We start from the raw sequence: 16511 nt of genomic DNA on the forward strand, positions 1-16511 counted from the left end.
TATCCAGATTCATTCAATATTCTTCTAAAATGGGAAAAATATTACTTTTTCACCTAACAACATTCCATCCCAATAATCTCCCCTAGAACATAAATGTGAACCCCCACTTTAATACTCTATCTAGGTTTGTAAAAATTTCTTTAGCTATTGCTAGATATTTATGTCATTTCCAGTTGAATGTATGAAGAAATTTCTTAGGGCAAAAAGTTCATATGTGTCTGATTTATTTCTTGCTAGTTCTTGCTAGGGCATCTGTTTAGGTTTTTCCTAGTGGATTGCCATTCTCCTACCTTTTGATTACTAATCCCATAGATCACGTTAGTAAGCTTCTCTAGGTTTTTCTAGAAGACTTGAGTTAGTGGGTAACTCTGCCTGTGGTGTTTGAGCACAGATGGCACTTGAGACAGAAGAGGCGGGACCTGGGTCCAGACTCTAAGCTGGTTTCAAGGTATGGTATCCAGGACTAACCATGCATGGGGTTCTCTCTCTCTATTTCTCTGTCTCTCTGTCTCTGTCTCTCTCTGTCTCTCTGTCTCTGTCTCTCTGTCTTTCTCTCTCTGTGTCTCTGTCTCTCTTTGTCTCTCTCTGTCTCTCTGTCTCTCTGTCTCTGTCTCTGTCTCTCTCTCGCTCGCTCGCTGTATATATTTATGCATGTCCACATGTTCATGTGTGTGCATGCATGTGCGTGTTTATGTGGAGGCTGTATGTTGACATCAGTGTTTTCCTTAATCTCTCTCTACTTTTTATTTTTGACTCAAGGTCTCATTATGCAGCCCTAGCTAGCCTAGAACTTGATATGTAGACCAGGATGGCCTCCAGTTCCTAGAGATATCTGCCTGCCTCTGCCTCCAGAGTGCTGAGGTAAAAGACACTATGCCTGCACAACTTTATTTTTTTGAGACAAGGTCTCTCTCTGATCCTGGATCTCACCGATTAGGCTATGAGGGGGGCTGGGCAGAAAGCACCAATGATCCCCTTACCTCGTTCTCGCCAGTGCTAGGATTACTAGTGTGCACCACCACAACCAGTTTTTTACGTGGGTGCTGGGGATCTGAACTCAGGTCCTCATACTTACATGGCAGACAATTCACCTGCTGAGCCACAGAGATGGGCTTTTCCACATTTTTATAGGGTGCTATAGCTTTCCATTCAAAAACACTTCTAGGATGTTCATTTCTAGTTGAGTGGGGGCAAAGAAGTTGCTTGGGAAAGAACCTTGATTGTTGACTCCACTGCAGACGCTATGCATTTTAAAGCCAGTTCTGATTAAGACTGGGCCATGATAGCTGCTGGTCCACACTGTCAGCAGCTGAGAAGCCAGCCAGTGCAACCTAGGCTTAAGTCGAGAACTGACTGCAGAATATGAAGCACCAGACTCAAGCTTCCTGCTATTTCCTCCCCCAGACTGCTCCCGGAAGATCATTATTTTTCATTGGAATCGACAGGAAGGGGGAACAAAGCTGCAATCAATAAAAGCTTCTTTGGAAACGGCATGCGTTCCCATGATCCATCATGCAATGATCTATGCAGCAGGGGGCTTTTCCGTTCTGTCTGCAGAGGCCAGGAGAAATACACTTCAGGAGGCTGGGCATCTAGAGGCTCTCAGGTGATGATGAGGAAGGAAAAACATTTTCAAGAGGGTCCAGTCATTGAAGAAGCTCAGAGGTGATCGTTCTTAAAGTGGAGTCCCCCACTACAGCAGCATGGCCTGGGAACCCTGCAGATGTAGATCCTCAGGTCCCACCCCCAACACCTGTCAAACCAGAAACCTGGGTAGGGGTTAATCTGGTTTGGAAGGACTCAGGCAATCCTGCTGCAAGTGGCAGCTGGGTACCACTGTTTTCTGCCCCACAAACCCAGAGGCTGGCGTGGGACATGGACTACAGCTCTCCTCTCAGAAATTGGTCCAACCTGGACATTAACTCCTACCTTGCTTTGCAGACAGGACCCCAGTCAGAGCGCTACTGCTGGACTTGCCTTGGCTCTTGGAGTTTTTCCGTCTCTCGAGAGCATTCTGCAACAGCAATAGAAAAACCCAAAACCTTGTCAGGAAAGACAGCAATGGAAAAATTCTTTGTTAAGGGGATACACCCCATGTACTCACAAGATCACTGGCAGACTCCAAATGTAGCCTAAAACACAGAACTCTCAATCCTTGGGATTTTAGAAGACTCCATATAGAGAGCTTGATTGGTTTTTAAGTTACTGCAAAGGAGAAAGGCAGTAACCGTAGTTCCTTATCTAACATGTAGAGAGTTTGTTATGGAAATCATTTTAGAACAGACATGAGATGAAGACTACATTTGCTTTTATGTACCCATGGTGGTATCTGGAAAGATATGACATTTGGATTGGAAAAGGATCATGGTCAATTAGTGATGTCTGCCTTGGACACAGGATTAAGTACACATGTTGCTATGGTCATTCTTAGAATGGACTGTTGTCTTCACACTGATGTATAGTAGTCAGGCATTGTTTCGAATATGAACATGATATATGACACAGGAAAGGATGCATATGGTTGTAAATGCATATACTAAAAAGCACATACTTCCTTCTTCATGTTTATGTACAGATTGATGTAAACGAGAGTGTGGCTCCCGCCAAATGGAAAGCCATGGTGATCTCTGAGGACAAAGCCAATGTCAACAACCAAGACAATGAGCCAGCTCTCCCTATCATTCAGTTGGCTATAAAACTTCTGCACCAGGAAGAGCCATCAATCTATTTTCAAAGCAGAGAGACCCAGGAGAGTTTTCCAATTATAACACTTACAACCAACACTGCAGAAATAGATATTATCCAACCAATGGAGCTGGAATTGGACTAAACGACAGTGAGGCAAATTCAAACACTCTACCCTCTCCGTGTGCCTCGAACATTAGCATTTGGGTTGTGATGCTTCGTCCTTGCTTCTTCTCCCACAGAAACCATTTTCTTGGGGATAATTATGAGATAAACAGCATCTGACAACTATACATTTCATAGAGGAAGTAGAGAGGACCCCTGAGGTCAAAGGGCTGAGGCTCCAAGGTGGAAGCACATAGGTTTTGGAGTTCCCAGAATGCCCTGTTCAGACTGTAGACATAGAAGCAGATACTGGGGGGGGGGGATGGCGTTGGGAGTTGACTGTTTTGTGGTTGGTTTCACTGGCTATTCCGATTAGGGGTCTTATTGGACTCCATTTGGGAGGACAGGAAAGGGGTGGAATGCCTTTGAAACATAAGAGAGAGTGAAAACAGGCTGACAGGCAGATGCTGAGTGAAGAATCACAGACTTGATATTGATTGTGCTACCTTGTATTTGGCAATGTTTGACTTCAGAAGGCTGACCTCCTCATGGAGTTGTTTCAATCTCTCTTGGAGATATCTAGAAAAAAAAAAACCACAACAAAATTCACATAACCAGGATGGGCATGGGGGAGGAATGAAGCCCACTGAATGATAAGAGCAAAACATGAAGCCCAGGTGTCATTTGCATGTAACGACTTCTTTCTCATCCTGGAGGGCAGGGGCAGGGAAATGTGACCTTTTATGAAACGGATTCGATCAAGGTCAGACATGCCCGAAGCACAGACACCCCATTTTAAAAACAGCCCTCTCGGAGATCCCCTAAGGGACAACAACATCCTTTTCATATAATTCTCATTAAGATGATTCCACCAGGGAGCAAACCAGGAAGAGAAGACGCCAGCCATAACACGAGTCAGACACATCCACGCGCTGAAATGTGCCTGGGGGGAAAGACACAGCTAAGGGAATTTCTCAATTTATTTTCTTATTCTTTCTCCTCTCCTTGACAGCAATCACAAACAACTCTTCCTGGCTCTTCACCCTTGTGGCCCAATCAGAGAAGGTGTGGGAAGCAAGGGAGGCTGGATAAGTGGGCGTCTCTCCCTTCTCTTCTTACTTTTGTAGCCAGTCCAGGCCATTGCCAATATTTGGGGGCTGTGACTTGCTTTTTATTCCCAATGCAGCTGTCTCAAGTGCAGGCAGGGCTGCAGGAACCCCCGACTGCCTCCCTCAGCTGCACTCACCTGTTCTCCATGCACAGAGCATCCACATCAATGATACGGTTCTCGTGACCACCCAGGATGTGGTTGAGCTCCTGGTTCAGCCTGTCCACTTTGTCCTGGTAGGAAGCCCTTTCTTCCTTAACATCCTGGAGTTCATCCACCGAGGCCTGCAGGTCATGTTCCAAGGACTCGATCTGAAATCCAAAGAGTGTCACAGTGGTCCTCAAACGTGGGCTTTTGGGTCAGGGGTTAGCTTCCACTAGACTGGCTGACTTGGTGAGCTTATGGATACTGATCACGTGCTAGAGTTACCCACACTGCATTGCAGGCTGGGTAAGGGCTGGGGCTAGGGGACACTTTCCCCCCAGACACTTAACATGGGTGGGACAGATGAGCCTGATCTCCAACCCCTGCACATTGCTCCCATTCATAGGCATGAAAAGAGCAGGCTGACTCTAGAGTCTTACAAATTCTTGCTGTTCCAAGCCAATAAAACCTGGGTGTCCTGTGCTCAGTTAGCACGAGAAGAGAAAAGGGAGTCCTTGCTCCTGTAGCTGCTTCCCAAGCAGGACTCTGTACCTTCTGAAATCCCACCCACAAAGCATCACTCAGCATCTTAGTGGGAACTCGCAAGTTAAAGGGCAGTTTGTCACTTTTCCTGCCCACTGCCTATGTGGGTGGATGGCGGCAAGTCTCTTGGTGTGCTCAGAACCGAGGAAGTCAAGCCCTCTTGGCATCCCCTGGCCTTCTCTTGGACAGGGACACAGAAGCATATGTTCCCTGCTTCCTGTTGGGAGGGGCTGTGGGAGCATGTGTGTCCTACTTCCTGTTGGGAGGGGCCATGGGAGCATGTGTGTCCTACTTCCTGTTGTGAGGGGCCGTGGGAGCATGTGTGTCCTACTTCCTGTTGTGAGGGGCCGTGGGAGCATGTGTGTCCTACTTCCTGTTGGGAGGGGCCATGGGAGCATGTGTGTCCTGCTTCCTCTAGTGAGGCCATGTGCAGGCCTCCCCACCCACAACAGAGCTCAGCAGTCACCTGTTCCTTAGCTCGCTCCAGCTGCTCCACCAAATCCTCTCGCTCGTGGGCTGCGAAATGCCTCATGCCAATTTCTTCATCTCCTAGTCTTTGTTTAGCGATTGTCATCCTCAACAGCTGCATTTCCCATTATCAGAACAGAAAGGCAAAGGAAGAGAGGAAGAATATGAATGAGTACATCTCCCCAGACCTCAAGGACCTATATAGAAATTTCTGGAAGAATAAAACTCTTGCAGGAACTACTGGAAGAAAGTATAGGACAAACGACTTGCCAATATTATGAAGGTTTAAGAAAGAGAAATTTTCTGTAATAATTTGTGCTTGTTAATACACATGTGCACACATCCAGTGTAACGCTGGGGTGCCCAGGCTCGACCCTGGAAGGTGGATGTGCTATGGGCACTGCCACAGTGAGGAAGAACATCTTGAGCCTCATTTAGACTTAGCAAAAATCCAGAATTACTCCCTAGGACTGGTTAGGATCGGCCAAGATGGACACACCCCACATTGAACCCCTAGGCCATGCTATCAAGAACTTTAAAAATGCTATTCAATGTCTAGTAAATGCTTCTGTCAATGTGGTCTGTGAATGATCCCAGATATGGACTAGCTTCTCGAGAAGATAAGTAGAGTGCACTGAAGAACACAAGTCTTGCCCTCACTATGACCAAGTACGTGCTAAGAACTTATGTGTAAGAAAATGCATAAAGAGACCAAATACATAAAGTACTCAGATAGGTGTGTTTGGGGATACGGATACTGTGCATACTGTCTTCCTAGCTCCCACCTCCCAGGTAAGGCCACAGCAGGAATTATGGGAGAGGTCCCAGGATGAACCCAGAGTATCAGAACATCTATGCCTGCCCATCACAATGCGCTTATCCTAAAAAGGTTCATCATGCATTGACTTCTCCCTCTGGATGTATGTGGATGGGCTCACATAGGCATGAAGCCCTAGAAACATGTTGCTCCTATCATGTGGGTATGACAGCCCAGCGTAGCTCACTGTGAGCATGCTCTTTCTTGTTCCTGCTTGAGCCTTAGAATGGTGACCGGTACAAGGGCTTAAACTTCAGCATTTCTGAAGGATTTGGGTCAGGTGATCGATAGAAAGTTAATTTAAGCCAAGGCAGAATTACCTAATTGAAGTTATAATAGCAATGAACTTGAAAAGAAATGAATACTGTAGAAATGCAGACAGGATGCAATGACCATTCGCCGCTCCATTGAATCTCACAATGTCTGTTGGGTGCCATGGGCCACAGCCTGGCAGAGGGTAAAGGATACTCACACACAGAACTCCATTCTTAATGGAATCTGCTAAGTCTATCCTTGGAGTTCACAGCTCGTGGATTTGTGGATTTCCCTACTCCATACAACTTACTTGTTTTCACCCCCAAATCCATATTCAAAATTTTCCAGTATCATTGTTGAATATTCACAGAGAGAGAAAAATGTGAAGGCCAGACGTTCAGCCCACCTTCTGCCTCCCTGCCTCACACCATGGATGGCCTGTCCATGGCCTGCTTGGTGCTGAGTGCTCACATTTTTATTTTTCTTTGATGATTTTGGTGGTTTTATAAAAGTCACATACTTGTGGGACTCAGTGTGTTGCCTACATGCATGTATACGCTGTATGATGGTCATGGCAGGGTAGTTAATACAGACTTCCACATTGATCATTTATCATGGAACTCTTTGGAATCTAACTGTTCTACAATACACAGTGCATGGTGCTAATTAACCATAGTCACCTACTGTGCAATAAAGTGTGGCACTTAATCCTTCCAAAGTGTGACTGTGTCAGGATGCTGACACCTATGCTCTCCCATGCCACCAGTCTCAGAGAAACACTGTTCTCTATTCTACTCGGTCCTGTTCGCTTTTCTGTTTCTGTGATAAAACACTCTGGCCAAAAGCGACTTGGGGAGGGAAAGGTTGGTTTCGGCTTCCCCTTCTAGGCCACAGCCCATCACTGAGGGAAACTGGGTCAGAAACTCAAGCAAGAACTGCAGGAAGCAAAACCGGAGCTACTGACTGCCTTGCTCCTGGCTCATGCTGAGCTAGTTATCTTAGGCAGCCCAGATCCAACTGCCCAGGGATGGTGCTCCCTCCCACCCCCACCCCAGTGGGCTGAGCCCTCCCACATCAATCAAGATAATCTCTCACAGACATGGCCACTAGCCAATCTGATGGAGGCAATTCTTCAGGTGAGGGTCTCTCTTTCCAGGTGATTAAAGGTTGTGTCAAGTTGACAATAAAAACTAGCTAGTGCAACATCTCTGTGAAAACCCCTTTTAAGAGTCTGGATATGAATGTGATCGTGTGGTAATTGTCTTTCTATGCTTTCTTCCTTCCTTCCTTCCTTCCTTTCTTTCTTTCTTTCTTTCTTTCTTTCTTTCTTTCTTTCTTTCTTTCACTAGCACGATGTCTTCTGTATTTCATCCATTATGAAGACAGAATGGTATCCCACTGGGTACATCTACCATATCTTCTTTATCCAGTCCATTGATAGACACTTAGGTTGACATCATACTATAGTTAGCCTGAGTAGCATATCAAGGACCATGGGCATGCAGCCATCTTTTCAATATACTGATTTTATTCCTTTGAATCCATACCCAGCAGTGCAACTACTATAGTTTGATGTACATACATAACGTTTTATTTATTTGTAATTTGAAGTGCTACAGAATTTCCTCCCATGGCTCTACTAATCTACACTCCCACTGGCAGTGTGTAAAAGGTCTCCTGACAATGGATTCCTGCATGCTGCTGGGATGCTGTCTAGTGTCTCTGAGTGCAAGAAGGAAGGCTGTGATGTGCCTCATCGGGAAAATTTGTGAGTTAAGGCAGCTTCCTCTGAGTCTAAGTTAAAGAATGGGTAAGTTTTTTAGTTTAGTGCTGATAAACATCTCTGTTAAATAAGTTCACGTTAAATGGAAGCATACAGAAAACATAGTTGTGTTGAGCGATGGCACAGTAGCTGTGGCAGAGGCCGGCAGGAGCCTCCCCACTTTTCCAGGGACCAGAGGGCCAGTTCTCTCACACGCAGCGTCGAAGTGGCCTCGTGGAACACATGGACAGCAGAAGTGGTTGATTCAAGCAAGAGCTTGAATGTGAAACATCTTTCCTGTCACCTGGTCGTTGGCTCGGGACAACAGGATTCTGAAAAGCACATCCCCAAAGATACACAGCGAAGCTGAGAAGCAGCGTTTGTCAAACCCCAGAGGCTGGATCACAAGCACACAGGCTTTTGGCAGGAGACCACAGGAGACTCAGGCTGTGTCTTGAAAACTCGAGCCTTCCTCTGACATGTAACATGTTGGACAGACAGCCTGAGCTAGATGTAAAGAAACCTCAATTTCCAGTCACAACTGGCCTCACTTCACATTTCACTGAAGAGTCATATGATTATGTTTGTTCAATGCCAATTAATTACTACACATGCCTAGTGAGGCCCAGCCCCACACAACAGAGCCATCTTCACACTGGATGCTAGTTAAATGTCAATCAACACGTTAGCTATCATTTGGTGTTTAATGTGCAGATAATATTGCTCCCACACTGCAGGGCTGAGCTAGTTGAAACACTTTTAAACGGAAGCTCAAGTTGGGTCTGAAATTTAAATTCAGTCAACAGAAGGGCCCTGATGAGCCTATCACTGTAGCTACATAGAGGCCAGGGCATCAAGCCTGCCTTCTACAAGGACAGCTCATAGGCTCTGGGGTCACCTGCCTAGGGCTTCCCACACTCACTCCCCAAGAATGAGCTTGCAATTCTCCAGGCCTCTGTATCTCTCTGCTAAGAGCACAGTGTGAAATGAGAGAGAGCCTGGAGGCAAGTCGTTAGAGGTCACTTAGGTGAAAAGGAATGTGGGATGCAGAAGAAGAGAAGTCATTCTAAAAATGGAGAGCGATTGCATTTATGTGTTCAATGTACATATACTTCATTTTTCCAGCTATATATGCAAAGTCGTAGTGTTTACATTCACCAATCACACTACAGTTTGGAAGCATGCACACGACTGTTTGCCCTGGACTGCATGTGAGGTTTAAGGACCATCCAGGTAGTCTGAGCTTGCCCCATGATGATGACAACAATGGCCATGAAGAACGGAAGGTGTTCTTCTCTACGACATTAGCTTACTCCAGGAGCAGAGAAAGTATGTGACTAACTAACATCAGCTGCTTGCGGGATGGTTATCCTCATCACCATCACCTTCATTACCGTCATTGCCATTATGATCGTTGCTGTTGTCATTCACCATCACCACCGCCACCACCACCATCACATCATCATCATCATCATCATCATCATCATCATCATCATCATCATAATCATCATCCATTCAAGAGCTCCTAACAACCACCCGGTGAAATTTGCTGTCTTCAGAGATGGCTGAAGCTGAGCTCCAGACCCAGGCTTACAAGAAATCATGAGGGGGTGGCTGTCTACCATGGGAAGGGACAATAAGCATTGCTCCCCGACTCTTGCTATCCTCAAACAGGGCATCACAAAGATACAGCTAGTCTCCCAGTGCCAAGAGGACTAGTGTTCTGTCAGCAACAGACACCACCACTTGCTGATTTAGAGAGAAATAAATGTTTATGAATGAATTATGGACATGAGTCCTTGGCTGGTGTGCAAGGCCCAGCTGCAGCTCAGATGTTGCCGAGGGACGGGGAACAAAACAACGTAGTAGGAAGGGCTCCAGGTTCTTTTCCAGCTATCCAGGCCCCACCAGGTTTAACCTAGTCCTTGAGTCAGAGAGGCTGAATCCTTCTTGGACCTCTTCCCAGGTTTCCTCTGTCATGGCCTTTAACATCCTCTAACTTTCATATTGTTTCCATTTTCTGGAATCCATTTTGTCCAATGGGCATTGGGAGGCAGCCAGGGTCAGAATCACTATGATCTGAGTGTTACCTATGTTCAGATTCTTCTGTTAATCCTAGCTATGTGCCCAGACAAAGTCACCTAACCTTGCCACACCACATATGATTTGTGAATTTAAAAAACAAAGGTAAGCATGATCTTATATTTACATCAGTGTCTATGCAAAAGAGTTTGTCCGTCGGGCATGGTGGTGCATGCCTTTAATCCAAGCACTCAAGAGGCAGAAGCAAAGCAGGTGGAGTCTGAGTTTGAGGCCAGCCTGGTCTGTAGAGTATGTTCCAGGACAGCCAGAGCCGCACAGAGAAACTGTATCTCAAAAAAACTAAAAAGAAATAAAAAGTTTGTCACTTATAACAAGATAATGGCCTGTGCTCCACTCTTGGGTCTCAAGAAACTGTCATCCACATACTAGGATGTGTATCAGCTAATGAGCTCCCTACTTGGGCCAAAGAAGCAGTGTGCTCAGAGCTTCCTGCCCACAACCAACACTTGAAGTGGCTTACTTCTGCACTGAGATGAGTGCAGAGTCCTTGCTAAGACTGAGAGGCCCACATGACCCTCCTTACCTGCCCCAGTGCCATCTCCTGCTACCTTGTGTCTGCACTTCAGCCACCCTGCCTGCCTCCTGGTACCCATCCCAGCTCCCAGGCATTTGTATATCCTCTGCCCTTAGCACAGCCAGTCATAGAACTTCCCAGTCATTCCTGTCATCCTAGTCAAGGCTCAGATTAGAGACTTCCCTAGACATTTCATCTCAGCTAAAGCCATTCCCTCTCTGGTCCCCTGCTTTCCAATGCCTGCCTCTCTGCGCATCTGCGTGTGGCACCCGCCATCAGCTCCACGGTCCCTCCTGAGAACTTCAGAGTCCACAATCCAGTGTCAGGCTCCCTGTGGGGAGCTCCAAATGTTTCTCAGATCAAAGCTGTCCCTCTGCATTGCCCCACACTGCCCAGAGGCAGATCCTGATGTCTCCTCCTTACAAAGAGGCAGGATCAGTTTGGGTTCTGGTCTCCTTGACCCCTGTTCCCGCATTGGTGCTGTCCAGGGTGCTGAAACATGTTCAACCAGGAGAAGATCCACTTTGTATTCAGCCCATAATGATGGTGCCCAGTTGGGTGAGGGCACAGACCAAGAGAGGCAAGGTCACTGGTTTAAGTCACAAGTCCTAGGAATGGCTGAAGTGGGGTTGGTTCTGGCTGTCAAGGGCTTGTCCTCTGCTGTGCTACTGTTCTGCACCACCCCTGCTCAGACAAAGCACACGCACTTCCGCAGAGCCTGTGCTGAGCGCTAGCATGGGTTATTACTTCCCTGTGCAATTCCCAAAAACACCCTAGCTCAGTCCTGCCTCGGGACGTTTGTACTTCATCCTCTAGATAGCTGTCCTCCTTCTTCCAGGTCTCTGTGCCTGGGCATATGAGGGCAGTACTTCCCAAGTACCCATACCATTAGCCAGCTAGCCTCATGTTCTGCCTAGTGCCTGGCATTGCTGACATATCCAGACAGTGTCCTATCGAATACACCTTCAACTCTCTGACCCTTAGTATGGATCACAGATCATAGCCACACTATCCTACTGATATGGCAGAGGTACAATGGTGAAACTCCACTTCCCAGAATCTAGAAAGGGGACTTGTTTGTTCAGTTGTGGCTCTGCCAAAACTGAAGTCCCATGAAAGGAGGGACCTACTGTTTCTTGTGCCATCTCCAGAGCGTATGAGTTAAATGAACTGAACCCATGAGCTACGTGAGACCCTACCTCAAAACAAAACAAAATGTCTGCTACGCTCTGGAGAGAGCGTCTCATTAGGGTGCCCCCTTCTGGAGATTAGTCCAACAGAACCCCTCTGTGAAGCGCCCAGGAACAGCTTGCTCGGACACAGCTTTCCTAGCTTTCATCCAAGACCACGACAAACAACCACAGCTAAACATGCCTTCCTTTTTTTTTTTTTTAAATAAACAAAGTATACTTTAATTGGTCACCTGCTTGCTCATTGGCCTGTCTTTATTGGCTGATGGCTTAGACTTCACTGCTCTGCAGATTTATCCAACCACCCTCCACGACCGGCAGTCACAGAAGGGCTCTGTGGTTTTACGGGGCCAACACCAGACCAAACAGAGGTACTTAGGGCTGCCAGTTGGTGAAATATAAAGCTTATTATTAAAGGCAAAGCCTGCATTTCTCCAATGTCACAGAGACAGCTGAAAACGCAAGCTTTCCTGCCTCTGCCCATGCCATGCTGATTAGGCGTCTGCTACCAGCCAAGGACTATGATCTCTAACATGAAGCAAAATGAAAAGCACATAAGACCCACCACTACTGTCACTGTCCCAGAGGGTCTGGGGGTGGCTGCTGTGGGTACATCTTCCAGGTGCTCCTTTAATAGGGTACACAGCACATGAAGAGCTTCCAGAAGCCCTGTATAAAAAGGATGCTTGCTGCTAGCCACACCTGGGTGGTGATGAGGGGGCTGAGCTGGGAGGTCCAGCTGCCACATGGCAGACTTTTCACTTGGATCATGATCCCTCCTGGGGCACATATTAGGGGCCCTGGAAATAGTGGGACCACAGGCGGGAAGTTTGTGACTGCTGATGATACTCTGGTATGAGGGGATTTTCAAGCAACACTGGCCTGTGACGTGTTAAAGCTAACAGTACCCTCCCATTCAGAGAGCTTGCTGCACAGTGAGCAGGATGGAGCACATATTCCCTCATTAAATCTCGCCACCCTACTTTCTCATCTTCTCACACTAGACACTGTCTGATGACTTTATGTGTTTTGTTCTGTCTGTCTCCCCAATCAGCCTTTACGTTCCCTAGTGGGGAGCTTTGTGTTTCTCAGCCTCTTATGCAACGTTAGCTGCTAGGATACAGGAAGTCACCAGGTGTGTGGGGGTGAACACAGAAAGAAGCCTGGCCACCACTGATGGGCATTTTACAAATGAGCAGACAGAGACCCCAGAAAATGACTGAATTTCTTTGGACCACTCACACGCTGGCACACACTTGGGTCTAAGCATGCCCAAAGATGGAGACTCCTGGGTTGTCTCCACTGCTGATCTTCAGCCAGATCCTTCTGGGAAGCGAATCATTCCAAGATCATAGGCATCAGTTTGGTGGTATGCTGGTTAGCTTTATGTCAACTTGATATAAGCTACAGTCATGCAAAAGGAGGGAACTTTGATTGAGAAAATGCCTCCATAAGACCAGGCTGTAGGCAAGCCTGTAGAACATTTTCTTAACTAATGATTGATGGTGGGAGGGCCCACCACCATTGTGTGTGGTGCCACCCCCGGTCTGGTGGCCCTGGGTTCTATAGGAAAGGCTTCGCAAACCATGAGCAAGCCAGTAAGTAGCAATCCTCCATGGCCTCTGCTACAGCTCCTGCCTCCAAGTTCCTGCCCTGTTTGAGTTCTTGTCCTGACTTCCTTCAGTGATGAACTGTGATGTGATGTACAAGCTGAATAAACCCTTTCCTCCCCTAGTTGCTTTGGTCATAGTGTTCATCACAGCAATAGTAACCCTGACTAAAACAGATGCCTGATGTTTGCTGTGACGTCAGTCCTTATGCCAAGAAAGCTGGCTGTGTTCCAGAAGCTGGGCTGTCTCTGCCAGAGAGCTGGTGCCAGCTCCCCTCTTAAGACTCAGATAGCCTCTACAAGCTTGCTGTTGAACTTTTAGATCCACAGAGATTCCTGCTTTTGCCACGTTTCATCCCCTTACCCTTCTCTCTATTCCATGTCTAGAAGAAAAGGCAGGCAAAGACCAGGGGTGTTAAGGCCATTCAGAGAAGACTCAGTACAGATGGGGGGGTGTCCTTCCCACATAACTGGTTCTTTCCTCCCACAGATGAACACAAGGACCCTGCATCACCCTCAGAATTTCCCCAAAGTAATGAGTGGAGCCTGGAGACTTTCTTCCCCAGAGTGCTCATTGACTTTTAAACACTGAAATTTCTAATCCTGATGTTGAGGAGGTGGAGACAGGGGGATATCCCTGAGCCTTGCTGGCTAGCAAGTTCCACATTCAGAAAGAGACCCTGTCTCAAAAAAAATACAAGGAAAGGGATTGAGGAAAACACCTGAGATTAATCCCTAGCCTCCACATGTATGCACAAACATGTACAAGCACATACATGTGCTTGCAATCACCCACACATGTGCAAACACATCCATACCAAAACCAAACCAAAACAACAACAACAAAAACCCTGAAATTCTGAGGAAGGAGCAGCTGCAGGTGGGTTTTCAGCTGTCACATCTCTCATCTGGTTTGGATTGGGAGTTTGTATTTATCTGGGTGCATTCTTGCTCCTCTCCCCAATTCTTGGGCACCACTCAGAGGGAGGTCAGGTAGTGATGAGTTCTGAGTGCTCCTGGACATGTCACAAGACACCCGACTCTCCCCAGCTTATGCAAATACTAAGTGGTCCTAGCTGCTGTCGTTGCAAACCCTCCAGAAGCCATTTGGAAGTGCTTTATGAAGTGTAGGGCACCAAGGCTCTAGCTGAACAAATAGAAAAATCAGTCTCTCTGAAATATCCAAGGCAGGCCATTTCCTGTCACCTCGGTGCTCACGTGTGCTTAATACCTACAGCCTGCCTTCTTACAGCATGGCGAAGGGTCACTGTTAAAATGGCCATTTGGAGACACTTCCCACAGGTGCAGGTTTCCAGCAAACACTGCCCTTGGTCCCTGCTTGGTCTGCAAGCAGCAAATACCCGGGCTTTAGGTAGGCTGCGTGGAATGGGGCCGACCATGAGCAGGATTGGCATGGGTATCCTATGGTTGCCAGAATTGGTCCTCTGCCCTTGCACCTATCAGGTCTGCCCAAGGGCTCCCAGCTGGAGTTGCTGTTTGTCCCTTGCTGGGACATTTTGCGTTTCTAGAACTTGTGTTTCCGTTTCTGAGTTCCTCACACTAAGCAGTGTGGTGATGTGGAGTGGGGGATCTGTGCTCTCCTCTCGTCTTCTCTCTTCCTTGAACTCCTTTGTCCTACTCTCATCTTGGCTGGCCTTGATCCTAAGATCCTCCTGCCTCTGACTCCCAAGCACTGAGATTACTCATGAGTCGCCATGCCAGTCCTTTTGCCCTGCCTTTGGTCCCCTGTATCTCTTCACAGCACTGCTCACCCAGACAATGCATTCTGCCCCTTCCCGGGAGGTTTACTAAGAAGGGTCCTAGACTGAAGCATGGGCCCAGCACTCATCTTCAGAGCATCCCCCCCCCCGGGGGGGGGGATGGGGCTACAAGGCCACACAAGTGTCAGTTGGAGAAGCAGAGCCAAGCAGTGAGGACATGTAGGGCTGACAACTGAGAGCTGGCTAAGATGACATTTAATCCACGATCTGACTGGAAAGGGAGTGGATGGGAAGAGGAGTCGAGGAGAAGGCCCCAGAGTACATAATAGATGCAAAGATCCTACCACACAAGGCAGCATGGCAGATTGGCTGAAATCTGCATGAAGAAGATGGTATCAGCCAGATTGTGGCTGGAGAAACCCGCAGTGCACAGACCACGGATGCCTGGCACACCGTGACAAGGACGTGGTCTGCATCTGGGAGATGAAAGAAGAGTGGGAGCCCCACATGGCATCATGGATCAAAACAACACAAATAAACAACCATCAAAACCACCACCACAACAACACACACACACACACAAAGACCTCAAAGGCTTAACCAATTCTCTCCCTATCACACAGCCCCCAGCTACCTTTGAACAGGGCCTTTAGTTTCAAGAAGTCTAGTACCACTGTGGCATGAGCAATCTTATCAAGGCCTGGAGGTGGGTGGCCATGAGCCTCGAAACTGCAGATGCAAAGAACAGAGGGGTGACTCTGGGGCTTGCTGCTGTGTCCTTGTTTTTTTTGAGAGGAGGAACCAGATCCTGAGCAGGGGTTTGCTGAACAAGACAACAGCCTCCAGGTACCTTTCAGCAGACAGATTACTCCATAGGCCACAAATGAGTCACTAAATCCAAAACCTTGGATACAAGCTGACATATGTACAAATTACAGCATTCAGACAACAACTAGGGGGAAGAAGCCCAGGCTTGGGCACGCTTGCACGCTCGCTCGGTCGCTCACATGCACACACGCACGCATGCACACACCACAGCCACCTTTGCTTCCCTTGAAATATCAACTGCCATCAATACTTCCTCAAATTTCTTATGCTTAAAAGGCAAAAGAAGGCTGGGGAAATGGCTCAGTGGTTGAAGTCCTTGCTGTACAAGCAGGAGGACTCCAAAGCCACAAAAATGCCAGGAGAGTATAGTGGCTTCCCTATGATTCCAAGTTCAAAATGTGGAGACGGGCCATCCCTAGAGCAAGTGAGCTAGCGAGATCAGACACATCAGGAAACTCTGGGTTTGATTGAGAGACCCTACCTCAAAGGACAAGGTGAAGAGCTGTGGAGAAAGATTTCGGAGAGCAACCTCTGCACACGCACACACACACACACACACACACACACACAAACACACGCGGGGGATTAGGGGGGTGGGGAGGCAAAAGATCAAGATGTAACCAACTGGCAAAGCAGAAAGGTAATTAGAAAAGTTAAAA

At 47.4% G+C, this 16511-nt stretch overlaps 1 protein-coding gene across 1 annotated transcript in view; it reads right to left on the bottom strand.

The window, feature by feature from the left end:
- The window catches only part of Ccdc149 (coiled-coil domain containing 149), a 61847-nt gene that overhangs the window by 25229 nt on the left and 20107 nt on the right, over window positions 1–16511 (bottom strand). The window contains exons 4-7 of the mRNA XM_059275051.1: window positions 5052–5168; window positions 4037–4209; window positions 3297–3369; window positions 1930–2014 (exon numbers count right to left, since the gene is read on the bottom strand). Of these exons, the coding sequence (XP_059131034.1) occupies window positions 1930–2014; window positions 3297–3369; window positions 4037–4209; window positions 5052–5168 (448 nt within the window). The remainder of the gene's footprint in view (window positions 1–1929; window positions 2015–3296; window positions 3370–4036; window positions 4210–5051; window positions 5169–16511) is intronic.

The sequence above is a fragment of the Peromyscus eremicus genome, chromosome 10, assembly GCF_949786415.1.
Source record: "Peromyscus eremicus chromosome 10, PerEre_H2_v1, whole genome shotgun sequence".
NCBI lineage: Eukaryota > Metazoa > Chordata > Mammalia > Rodentia > Cricetidae > Peromyscus > Peromyscus eremicus.